Here is a 13,705-nt window from a genome sequence, read left to right on the forward strand (position 1 = left end):
AATATGTGGAGCAAGCGAGGAGCGCTACTGCCATAAGCAAATTGGAAATGGATTAAGCGTTTAAGATTGATGCAGCGATTTCTCAACTCTGTTGGGTCGTTTAATCTCCTTCGACGGGTTGGTCAGGGTGCCAGCAGCGGAGCGGTCAAACATTGCGAGCAATGGACTTGAGCTCGGGCAAATGGACTCAATTAGGCTAATTGATTGAAGATATTTTCGCGAACTTCATCTGGAGATTATATGCATAAGCAGTGCAGTGGCATTTGCTTAGGCAAACATAATCTGAAAAGTGCTTTTTGACAAGTTTCATCATATCAAGATCAAAACGGTAAGTGAAGATTTAGATCAACTGTTTGGGTATCTGTTCAATTCTGTACGGTCATGTCCTTCAGTATAAAAAAGGATTACACGGTTCTGCAGATGTAGATGGTTGTTAAATTTAACATCTGATTGGTATCTTGGTACCGTGTTTCGAATCTTCTCCTGTTTGTTGACGCAGAAACTTGTGGAATTCACCAGGTGACCTCGGTGTAGATGTTTGGACTGACTTATGGACCTATTACTATTATTATGGGTTTTGGCACTTCCTCAGCTAACGTGCTGGGAATTTTCACCTACCCTGCGCAATCTAAATGTCAAACGGGATTCGGCTTGGTGGATCTCATTCGCCGGTTGACTTAAATCCTATAATAAACATTTGTGGCGCCTGCCTAGGATTGGTGGTAAGGGTTTGACAGTAGGCTCTGTTGTACTTCTATAAAAAGTTGCATATACCCGCAAAAGGAGGCCCTATCAAAGCGACCGTATGCCGGTCAAAGCGCACTAGCCTAGTCCTGGAGTGGGGGGACTTTAATCAAACCTACATAAGCGTCTGTTCTCCATGTTAGGGGCGGCCCAAAACAGCGTCTGAACCGTAGCGGGTGGGCTGGACAAGAAATGCGGTGTTACGTCAGCTATTCCTTAGATGGAAATCCTATAACGTGGCTAGGTATCGCAGCCCTGCCACTATCGAGAATCAGGTGGCCGAATATCAAAAATCGACTTTCTCCGAATGTGTAATTTAAGTTGGCCTACTAAAAGCTAATGCTGCGGAGCATTAAACCACATAACATATGTGTAACTCAGGTTCAAAAAGATGTACCCAAGTACTGATTCAGAGGTGGTATAGAGAACATTGTAATGTCAAAGGGATTATACCAGTTCACTTTCGAAACACGGAAAAACCTATAGTAAACACAATCAAACTTTACACGGTTAGATGACTTTACCCATTAATGGGCACTGTTTTTATGTTGATATTATTCCCACCGTGAAAAAGTCACCTTTTTTCTTTCAAAAATGCCTGTCCCCATTGGGAGACATTCTACTTTGAAAATTTCGGTTGATTTAATCAAATTCCTCAGTTTGATCATTACAAAATTAAGTTTGAAACATTTGATTGAGCGAAGATAAATCCTCTGTCTCCAAACGAGCGTGACGTCACGATTTCAATGGAAACGTTAAGGGCTGTGACGACAACACGAGCCCTTCCAAAATTTTCAATTTCGATTGTCTGCCGTTTAGCATCAGTTAGTAACGAATCATGCCAAAAAACAAACAGACAAAACTCATCACCGAATCTTTCCCACAAATAGCAAAACAATACATATGCATAATCAAGTTTCAGACATAGTAATTAATTTCCAAACCGGGTGGCCTAATACCCGGCATATAGGCAATTAACTTTGAATGTGCTGAACATTTATTCTGCCTAATGAAGGCCTGATTTTGAAAAATTAATCTTTTTTGATACCTTAAAAATGAGATATATGTATATTTGATGCTTCAAGTCCCGTACATTTTATTTCATAATTCATTGAGAAAATAAAACGTAGGGTAAAATGCCCAATAGTGGACCTCCTAGTAGCGGAATTTTGCTCTTCCTGGCAAAAGGAGTAGAAATTTGAAACATATTAAGTCTGCAGGATATCTAATAACAAGTTCTGCATCTCCTCTTCACGATACATACATAAAACACTCAAATACACGACGTTATTCGTTGAAATTAACCTTTTGAAGTCTGACTGAATTCGCTCTATAGTAGACCCCCTGGGGGTCCATAATAGGAATTTGCTTCCCTATAGTCGACACTTCATTTGATTTTCATGTTCCATTTCGTGACGTTCTTCTTCCCTATTATGGACCCCCAAAAATATTCCTATATTGGACACTCTCATGTTTATTTTTTATAAAATTGTAAAAAATCATCTAATTCTACTTTCCATAGCATTTCCAATGCATGTAATCAAATTCTGTCAGATATGTTCTCCGGATGGAATTTCATAGCAAAATGTTTACATTGTGCTGTAATAATGCAAAAATGGCTGGAGGGTCCACTATTGGGCACTTTATCCTATACAAAGTGAAATAACAGATTTTTTGAATCGTGACCGAATCGTCGAATAATATGCAATTACACTCAAATTTTGGGTTAATTTATTTGTTCGTGCAGGGCCTAACTTTTATACCACTTTTTAGTGCCGTGTTGCTTTTCTCATGATGAACGATGTTTCCTATACCAGTTATACAGCTTTGGCGAGAAGCAAAAGGGGGCCAACTTTTTGCTACGGTTTCGCTTCGAAGTTGCACTTATGTTATGTGATTAAACCCCAGCATATCAGCACTTTAAGCCACATGGGTATCGAGATATAGGCATCAGAACCAAGCACTATTTAGATGTTGAAAAACCAATGCATTGTTCAACTGCCAATATCTTCAGCCACAGTAACTCTTTTCCAACTTTTTAAAAAGCTTGTTTCATGGACTTTCGAATAGCGGGTAACGGTATGCGAAAAAATGAGAAATGGCCTGATGAAAAAATAAAAATTATTTCATGCAAAATTTTTCCATACAAGAAAAGACTCATAAAGTTTCGCCTAGGAACTATCGTGGAGGACCCAAATCTCACTTCGTGAGATATCATTAAACTAAAGGAGGCTTAAGGAAAATCATTTATGAATCATTTATCTTATCCTGATCTTATACTTGACACAGTGGCGTAGCCAGAAAATTGGTCTGGGGGGGGTTTTCTGAACATTTTTTTTTTTCGAAAAAAAAATTTCTTCCAAAAAATTTGTCTCTGGGGGGGGTTTTGTACCCAAAACCACCCCCGTGGCTACGCCACTGACTTGACAGTAAGCTTTCTGGCCGTTGAAATGGAAAATATGTTCCAAAATTAAAATATCACAATTGAAAAACAATTAACAGAGTAAGATCAGCAGAATAAAAATCAAAGGGATCACTTCTCAAGATGCGTATTGAACTATTTACAGTGCCAGCCTGGTCAATCGGTCTGCTTAAAATTTAATATAGTTTATATAATAGCCCTGTTTGTTTATCTGGTGACTAGTCAACCAGACGCAGCATGCGGAGAAATTCTCTCAAAAAATAAACGCTACTACGTCCACAAATAAACTTGTTAAATATAATTTTAGTTAGAAAATAGCTGTACGGAATATTATCCTATGATTCGAAATCCGTCCACGGTGAGAATGTATTAATTTTATTCATCATTTTATCATATTTGTCGTTGTTTCCGATGCAATACAATGGATCACATGAAAAACTGAAAGCTTCTCCGAGCAAAAACTCAAAACTTATATTGATATTTTGATATTTTCATTTGCAATATCAAATTTTGGTGGTTAATAGTAATCACATCAAAAATTTAGATCTAACTGTAGTATCCAAACAAACAAAATGATAACAATTTTTGAAATCACGGAAAACAAAAAAAAAATTTGATATCGGGCATTTTTTTACGGTTTACATAATAAGTTTTCATTATGATAATCATTATATCGAGCAAAATCAAAAAATATTTCAATTTGATATTATTTTGATTAGTATCATATAGTGTACATATGAAAAATATGAAATTACTGATATCTTATTTAGTTACTCGTTTGATCGAACACATTATGCGATAAGAAGACAAACTAGATTAGTTCTCATGCTATCTATCATAATGTACACGAAACAAGGCCGTCTTTATACTTTTTATTTCTATCATAATAAAACTGAACTGTCATAATGTTCATGATAAAAATTAAATATGTAATCGCACCTAAGAAGTTTATGAAAATTTTAAAGATAAGCCTCTTGGATTCCAAATTTATATCTACTCTCGTTTTCAATGTGTTCTTGAAAACGCTTGTGAATTTAGTTTTGGATTCTGGGATCCAAAAAAAAATCCCTAAAACATATTCTGGTAAACATACGGCACTGGTACATACAAATTCAAAATATTTATTTATTTATTTATTTATTTTATTAACGAGATTTTAAATTCATTCAAATTCATTCACCTCGTATGAAAAGAAAAGTTCGTGGATTGCTAAGATACAATTTGATGCGGGGTCCAATAATTTATAGTTTTACCTTTTCCTTATAGTTTAGTCCTTTTTTCTTACGCTTTTCTCTATCGATCCATTTCTCTGTGGTACCCTTTACTTTCCTGAAGAATTGTTGGGTTTCACTGAACCATATCTTATTCCAGGGGCTTTTTATGGTTACTTCTATATGATTTCGAACGTCGCCGCCGGGGGTTTTAGTTTTCTGGCGCTGATTGGTTCTCCCCGAAGCAGCAAGTCTGTCGGCTTCTTCGTTGCCAGCAATTCCTTTATGTTCAGGAACCCAACAAAATGTTATGTTTGGGTTTCCGTACTTGTTCAAAGCTTGAATCCAAGGGTGGCGGGATTTACTACTTTACAAAGATTTCAGAGCGCTGACTGAATCAGTGAAGATTACTACAGGACGACTGCAAGGGATTATTGTTTCTACGGCTAGCGTTAAGGCTGCTGTCTCTGTGGAGAAGACTGAGCAGCGGTTAGGTAATCTAAAGGATATAGTAATATCTGGACCGTATATATCGAATCCAACTTTGCTTCCGAATTTAGATCCATCTGTATATAATTTGAAGTGGGATTTGTACTTGCTTGCTACTAGCGAATGAAATTCTGCTCGAGGTTTCAATGAAGAATCTGAAGTTGATATTTTTTGCTTTAGTCACCAATCAATTCGAGGTTCCGATTCAATCCAACTCCGGTCACTCACTCTATTTAAAGATGCTGCTCTTGGAAATCGACCTCCTGTTAGAGTACTATAGAGATTTTTTGCTACCGTAAAAAGAAGGCTTCCAGGAGGGTTTGGGTTTGATCTTTCGATATATGAAACTGCACTTTAAGCAACTACAAGTGTCAACAAGTAGTTGAATGGTAAAACTCCGGCTTCGACGCAAACATATTTGTTTGGTGATAAGGGGAGAACGCCTGAAGCTTCGCGGACCATTTTATTATAAAATGGTTAGAAAAGTTAGGTGTTCACAACTGATCTGCTGGGGAACGGCTATTTAATGCAGATCAGTTGTGAACACCCAGGAGTTCACCAAGAGGATATTGGAATCAGGAAACATCGGAGAAGAGGACATCATGGTATCATTCGACGTAGCGGCATTGTTCCCAAGCGTTCCAGTGAAGGATGCTATGAACCTTTTGGAGGATTGGCTACTAGAACAACGGACGGATACAGCATGGCGAGGAAAAGTAAAGATGTACCTCAAGCTTGCAAGATTATGCATGAATGAGAACTACTTTACATTCCGTGGAAGCTTCTACAAACAAACGAAGGGTGCACCTATGGGAAATCCGCTATCACCGTTTTTGTGCGAATTATTCATGGCGAATTTGGAGGACAACCTAGAGGAACAAGGAGTACTACCCGAGAAATGGTGGAGATACGTGGACGACATTTTCAGCATTATCAACCGGAAAGATCTACCCAGGATTTTGGAAGCGATAAACAACGTGCATAAGGACATCAAATTCACCCACGAGGGGGAAAAGGAAGGTAAATTACCTTTCTTGGATCTACTGGTTATCAAGGGAACAAATGCAACATTAGACTTCGAAATCTACAGGAAGCTCACCAACACCATGAGAGTCATCCCATACACATCAAATCATTCGTATCAGCATAAAATGGCAGCTTTTCATCACATGATCCACAGGATGCAGACGATTCCCCTGAGCGAAGAAGGAAAAACGAAGGAGCTACAACACATCTTGGAAACAGCGAGGATCAACGGATACAAGGAAAGAACAATACAAGCAATCATCAACAAGAAGCAGAGGAACCTACGGAAAAACGAACTGACAACACTGACACCGATCGATGAACCGCTGAAGAGGGTATCGGTCCCCTATGATCGACACATCACCCACCAGCTACGCCATCGACTGAGGAAATTCGGCATCGATTTAGTATTCTCCAGCAGAAGCAATCAACTGAAGACACTGTTGGGCTCCACGAAGGATAGAGTAGAAATGTTAAATAAGGCCGGGGTTTATCAAATTAATTGTTCACAGTGTGATAGAGTATATGTAGGTCAAACAAAAAAATCGTTAGATGTAAGGTTCAAAGAACATATTGCAGAAGTAAGTAAGGCTAAGAGGGAAACTGATAAGGGATTAAATTATGAGTTTAGGTCTAAGGTAGATGAACATGTATATCAGGAAAATCATTCAATTACGACATCAAACATTAAAATTTTAAGAAATGTCTCTTCTTCGTGGAAACTTGATGTTGCTGAGAGCTTGGAAATCTACCGACAGGTACAAACGCGGTTGTTGAATAAAGATCAAGGAAATGGTAGCTCCTGGCTCTTCAAGTTTATACCTAAGCATTAAGCGCAACAAGCGAGTAGAAGTAAACACAGTAGTAAATGTAACTAGATAAGTACCTAGAATTATTATACCTACGCATAGTATAAATAGTGTAAGCTGCGATCATTTTCTCCAAGTCGAGTCAAGTACGAAACACTGATGACGGCCTTACTGTTGAGGTCGAAATACGTATCTGTCAAGATACAATTAAGTGGTGGAATTCAATGGGATTGTATTAACTCGTCTTATGACAAGTATAAAATGGTGCCAGCGTCTTTATAAAAAGGTCGTAGTTACGACATGTAATCTCTACAGCGTAGAAGATTTTTTAAAGAATTAGATTATTGCCAATATTTAAGATAGTGTTACGGTTACTGGTTGTCTGGTACCGACTAATTATTCTCCCGAGATTATTCCTTTTGTGTAGATCTGCTCGCATTTGCTCAAAATGGTGGTTAAACGAGAGGTGTCTATCTAAAGATACTCCAACTATTTTGATTGTTTTCTTGTAGGGAATCTGAGTGCCATCTACGGTAATGACTCGAAACCAAGGGTTGTGTCTATGCTTGCATAAGTGAGAAATAGAACATTTGTCTGTGGCCATTTGGAATCGCAAATCTCGCAACTGCTCTAATTGGTGCTTGCATTTTGATACGGACACGCGTCGCGTTTTATCCTATCACGATCAGCACTATATCATCTGCATATTCAATTATACGCACATCTTTTGAGAGGCATTTGAAGATGGACTCGATACTGCCAAGACCGATCCTTGTGGGACTCCATTTTCCTCTACATAATAGCGTGAAAGTTGGTTTCCGATAGCTACTCTGAAGCAACGAGAGGACAAAAATGATCGAATGAAGGCGGGTGAATTACCTGCAAATCCCCATTCCTTAAGTTGACGGAGAATGCTTTACGCCATACACGATTGTACGCTTTTGAAATATCAAGAGTGGCTATATCTACATGGAGATTTTCCTTCAGCGCTAGGTCAAGTACATTTTCCACCTCTATGAAGTACGTTGATGCTCCGTGACCTTGACGAAAGACGTGTTGATGAAGATTCAAGAGATGTCGCTCTTCAAGGCATATTATTAGACGACGATTCACTATTCGTTCCAAAATTTTCCGATTACAGCTTGTCAAACTTATGGGACGGAAATCGCACGCTTCTTTTGATCCCGCTCTTAATTTTGGAATCGGGATAACGGTGCTTTGTTTCCATTCTCCAGCAAAATGCCCTTTGCTCCAAAGATGGTTATAGCTGTCGAGGAGCTTATGTTTCACATGAATAGGAAGTCGTTTTAACATTGGGTACGCTATTAGGTCTGGTCCGTGGTCCGTGGGATTGTCCTGTAGCGTGGTCTAATGCCCATAGGAGTTCAGACATCGAGAAGGGTTTGTTGTACAGTTCACAGGGGTGATTTGTATTGATAGGGAAAAGTGTTGGATTCCGCTCAATTTGTTCTTTTTTCCTTAGGAACGAGTCTGGGTATAACGATGGCGCAGAAATAGAACTGAAATATATTCCCAACTCGACAGCAATCAGTTTAGGCTCGTCGGTTTGATGGCATCCAATAGTTAAATTAAAACCAGTGTGGCGTATCTTCCCTCTTAGTGCATTTAGTCTATGCCAAACTTCCTGCGTGTTTGAAAGGAGGCTTATACCATATAAATTGCTGCCACGAGTCTTTTTTAATCTTCTTTATTGTTGACCTACATTCCCTTCTTGCTGCTTGCCATTGCTCTTTTTTAGCGTTACGATTTGAGTCATCTGGCAGAGCACGATTTCAGGCCCTTAGCACCTTACGTCGTGATTTTAATTCCACTGGGGAGTATTCTCGATCGACATTTATGTTGTTACAGATAGCTGATTCAAAAACTGGCCAATTCGCGCATTGGCAAACCCATCTACGTCTTCTGCCAGTAGTTCGGGGACTATTATTATCAAGGAATTCAATTGGATAATGATCACTGCCTGCTGTCTCCCGATGAATGCACCAGCGGACTTTGATGATGATACTACTCGAACAAAGCGATAGATCGATCGCGGTGTTCCTCTCACCGCGCGTATAGGGTAAATGATATATTTTGGACATGTACATATTTTGGACAAGCCTGAGCTTCTTCGATCAATTTTAGATAATGTGTAGGAAAATTTTAATCGAAAGTATGATCATTGCATACTTTTACCTCAACTAGTGGTTTTCAATTGTTTTATACTATTCAATCTCGATATATCTTCCAATGAATGTCCTGCGCTTGTCCAAGATACATCATTTACCCTACGTGTCGCTTCCATCATTCAAAATCATCACAAATTCGAACTATTGCTCTTCCTCTGCTATCGTCACGAGGAGAACCCCATGCCACGTGATGTGCGTTAAAGTCCCCCAGTATCAGTAGAGGTGGTTCTAGTTGGGAGATTAGATGGTTAAAGTCATGTTCTAGATTTGAGGATGACTGAACAGGAACATTGAGACTAACGACTGTACAGCGAAACTGTCCCATAATTTTTATTGCAAGTGCAAGCATTGGTGTGTTTAGCTGGATGTCACTATATGTGGATAAACACTAAATGTGTTTCAACGATTCATACCGCGAGAGCGGTCCCTTGGAAAGTATTGTTGCCAGTCACAGTGCGCCATGTGTACTTTCCACGAAGTAGAGGTGATAGATTGCGTGTATCATTGTGTCGAACGTGGTGTTCTTGTATAGCCAAAATTGTACGTTGTTTCCGTTTATTAGTCTTTTGCTAATTCGGACTAATTTTACCTTTTTTGAATCTCGCTTGCCCTAGTATTCTTTCTGTTCTTTTCTGAATGAATCCGCCGTGCCTCAGCGCTTGAAACTTTGCGATCGATTCTCAATCGAATGATGCTCTCTTCGTCCTTGTATCGTGCACAAGATCGTGAGGTAAAATAATGAGATCCCTTGCGGTTCTTACAGAAAAATTCTCCATCACATTGCTCTCCGTCGGTATTATCATGCGTTTGTGAACATTGTTGACAACAGCTTGCTTGTCTACAATATTTGCGGGGATGGCCAAAAGTGCAGCGATTAAAGCGAATCATTGGTGCAGGCTAATACACACGAACGGAAACTCGAAGTCTTCCGGAATATACGAAATCTGGCAGTGCCATGGAAAGATGATACTATTAGTGGAGTATTTTGAATGTCTCTGTCAACACGCTTAGTGATTCTGCGGACAGACTTCACACCTTGAGACTGGTTGAAGTATTCCAAAAGTGCTGTATCATCAACATCTATAGAGTCTGGTTCGTAGACTATGCCTTGCACTGTATTCAATGAGGGGTGTGAAATCACTTCAACTAAAGAGCCATGGGTTAGTTGGGATATAGTGATCGCCTTATTGTACACTGTTTTTGAGCTAGTGCGGATAAGGTAACGAGTTCCACGACCTTCCTTGCTGATAGAGTATTTCATTGTATCACTCACCCCAACTGCCAAATCAATCGATGTGCTAACTATGAATGGATTAGGTAGGGGTGTTCGTTTTTGGTTTTGGGTGTTCGTTGCCCTGGGAATCCATTTTGCGGCGCATGAGTAATATCATAGATTGGCCGAGTTCATCATCACTCAACATCCAGTTAGGTAGGCGCGTCGTTCTTATCGTACCTCCAGAATCATCGGGGTGCGTTCCAGGAGGACTAGGTTGGTTTCTTAGCTACCCGTTGAAGTTTTTGACCGTTAATAATAATATAAGTAGACCACTGTTTTGGATTCAATTATCATTCGGGCTCCCGATATGCGATGAACGTAGTTTGCGAAACAATGAACGATGCGAAACAAGCAAAAAAAAGACAAGACCACGCTAGTTTGCTTTGAGACTGTGCACCCGTTGACCTCACTGGTTGAGATTTTGTCGCACTGTATGCCACCAATAATCTAGTGAGCAGCGTGAAGAAGCAGCGAAAATTTGTAACAGTGCAGTTAGCTGGAAATCCGGTCCAACTACAACTTGATACAGCGTCCGACATTACTGTTGTTTAGGAACAGACGTAGAGAAGAATCGATCAACCTTCATAAAAAATGTGACAATCAATGCATCCACGGCGTCAGGACACCCACTGCAGCTTGAGTCGGAGTTTTCATGCGAAGTCACTTTCGGAGGTTTCAGTCACATAGGTCGTTTCTACGTCGTCAAGCAACCATTGCATTTATTGGGAATCTACCTAATCGACACATTCAACTTATGGTCGGTTCCAATGGAAAACTTTTGCAATCAAATCAGCTGTTTGAAACTCACCTCAGAATCTCTTGGGCAATTGTTTCCATCCGTATTTTAAAATACACCGGGCTTGTGCACCAAAGCAAAGATCCATCTTACGCTGAAGACAGGTAAGACACCAGTGTTCCGTGCAAAGCGTCCAGTAGCGTATGCTATGTACTACATCGACGATGTGATAATTGGAGGGACTGATAAAGCATGATCATGAGAGGAATTTAAAAGCCGTATTGCATCGAATTCAGGAATATGGCTTCACGGTTAAGTTGGAAAAGTGCTCTTTTGGACAGAATCAAATAAAATATGTGGGACATCTTATCGATCAACAAGGGCTGCGCCCAGATCTCGCCAAAATTCAAGTGATTCAAGCTCTACCACCACCATCGGATGTTTTCGGAGTTCGCTCATTCCTCGGGGCGATGAATTATTATGGGAAATTTGTCTCCGGAATGCGAACGTTACGTTATCCTCTCAACGCGTTACTGAAAGTTGGATGAAAATTCGAATTGTCACCAGAATGCCAGAAATCATTTGATAAGTTTAAACAAATTCTGTCTTCCGATCTCCTGCTCACGCATCACAATCCGGAATTGTCAATCATCGTGTCGGCTGATGCCTCTTCAGTAGGCGTTGGAGCTACAATAAGCCACAAGATGCCTGATGGAGCTATCAAGGTAGTACAACATGCACTCACTCCGGCTGAAAAGCAATACGGCCAACCGGACCGTGAAGGCCTTGCCATCGTGTACGCTGTGACCAAGTTCCACCGAATATTGTACGGTCGAAGTTTTCTTCTTCAAACGGATCATGCTCCTCTTCTCCGAATCTTCGGATCCAAGACTGGAATACCAGTGTACACGGCGAATAGATTACAACGGTGGGCATTGCAGCTATTATTGTACGATTTCCGTATAGAGTACGTCAGCACCGACAAATTTACGTCGGTGCGGATATTCTTTCACGCCTTATAGCGCACCATGCAAGACCAGAAGAAGATTATGTCATAGCTCAAGTGTTATACTTGAGAAAGATTTGAGATCAGTCGCCACAAATACCATCAAATTTGTTCCTTTCAGCTTTAAAGCAGTTCAACATGCGACCCAAAAAGATCTGGTACTTAGAGAAGTGCGCCGGTTCTTGCTGCATGGTTGGCCCAAAACCAGGTCAACTATCGCCGATCATAAAGTCCAAAAGTTCTACGACCGACAGGATTCATTTTCGGTTGTCCACGATTGCGAGATGTTCGGAGAGTGCCCCGTCATTCCAGAACAATATCTTGATCGTTGTCTTCATCAGTTGCATCGAGGACATCCCGGAATACATCGAATGAAGGTAGTAGCTCGCAGCTACGTATATTGGTCTTCGATTGATGCAGACATCGCTGAATTTGTGAATGCTTGCAGGGAATGTGCATCCGTTGCGAAGAGCCCTCCTAAGTCACCACCACAACCGTGGCCGAAAACTATGCAGCCGTACACATTGGTTATGCGGGGCCGCTTGAAGGTGACTACTTCCTGTTGATCGTTGACTCCTCCTCGAAGTGGGTTGAGATTGTGCGAACCAAAACTATAACTTCATCAGCAACGATTTCTATTCTACGAAGCATATTCGCACGTTTTGGAATGCCGAATACGTTAGTCAGCGATAATAATGGTGTGCAGTTCAAGAGTGCCGAGTTTGCTAGTTTTTGTATCGACAACGCAATCGACCACATCACCACGGCACCGTATCACCCACAATCTAACGGGCAGGCCGAGCGTTTCATCGACACGTTCAAGCGAGCCATCCGGAAAATTCGACAGGGAGGAGAAGACATACAGGCAGCTCTCGATAATTTTCTGCTTACCTACCGAACCATCCCAAATCCCTCTACACCAAACGGTAAAGCACCAGCGGAAGTTATTTCTGGAAGATCAATTCGCACAAGCTTGGAACTCTTGCGCCCTCCAGCTCCTCCAGTACAAGTGGCTAATAAAGATGGAAAACTACGGTCGTTTGATAAAGGGGATCGGGTGTACGACCAAATCCATACTAAGAACACTTGGCGATGGGCTCCTGCTAAAGTGTAAGAAAGAATTGGGAGCAGTATGTACAATGTTTGGGCTGAGAACAGACGACTATTAAAGTGTCAGTGTCAGTGTCAGTGTCGTTGATCAGCAAATTAAGCCTAGAGAAATCCAACTTCCTATGGATATTCTTTTGGCAGAATGGAATCTGCAGCTTCCTAAACCAATGACACTACCTGTGAACAACTCTGCGCCTGCTACCATTACGTCAGAATCGCAAAACATTTCAACCCGCGGAACATTTCTATAATCGAGGATCCACTGAGTATACGCTCAGCCGTCGGTTCAAGGCAGTTTGACCCTGGAGTGGAAGTGTCGTCATTAGTTGAAGATCAGCAGCTGTATTCAAATCCACCTACCTTTATTAGTTTCACGCCTGAAACGACAGAATCAGCAATACAGTTACCACGGCGATCTACGAGGATTCGGAAACAGCCTAAGTGGTTTGATGCCTACAATCTCTACTAAGAGGGGAGATGTTGGGACCTATGGACATCCCTACCATTACACGCATGAGAAGTTTTAATTCAGCTGTGCTCACTGTTGGCAGCCGGCCCTGTCAGCAGACGATGCTGTAAAGCGAGTGATTCATTATGGACGATGAAAGTGAAGCGCGTGTTACCTAACGAATATTTTAATCTTGTTTTAATAAAGTCATTTTACTGTATTTACGTTTCGTGTTACTC

General features: G+C 40.7%; 1 protein-coding gene across 1 annotated transcript; it reads left to right on the plus strand.

Moving 5' to 3' along the window:
- Positions 1–11,606: 11,606 nt before the first annotated feature.
- LOC134206024 (uncharacterized protein K02A2.6-like) lies at positions 11,607–13,022 on the plus strand. The gene is made up of 3 exons (XM_062681710.1): positions 11,607–11,728; positions 12,557–12,834; positions 12,904–13,022. The coding sequence occupies exons 1-3, from the start codon at positions 11,607–11,609 to the stop codon at positions 13,020–13,022; spliced, it is 519 nt and encodes a 172-aa protein (XP_062537694.1).
- Positions 13,023–13,705: the final 683 nt, after the last annotated feature.

This window comes from Armigeres subalbatus, chromosome 1 (assembly GCF_024139115.2).
Source record: "Armigeres subalbatus isolate Guangzhou_Male chromosome 1, GZ_Asu_2, whole genome shotgun sequence".
Taxonomy (NCBI): Eukaryota; Metazoa; Arthropoda; class Insecta; order Diptera; family Culicidae; genus Armigeres; species Armigeres subalbatus.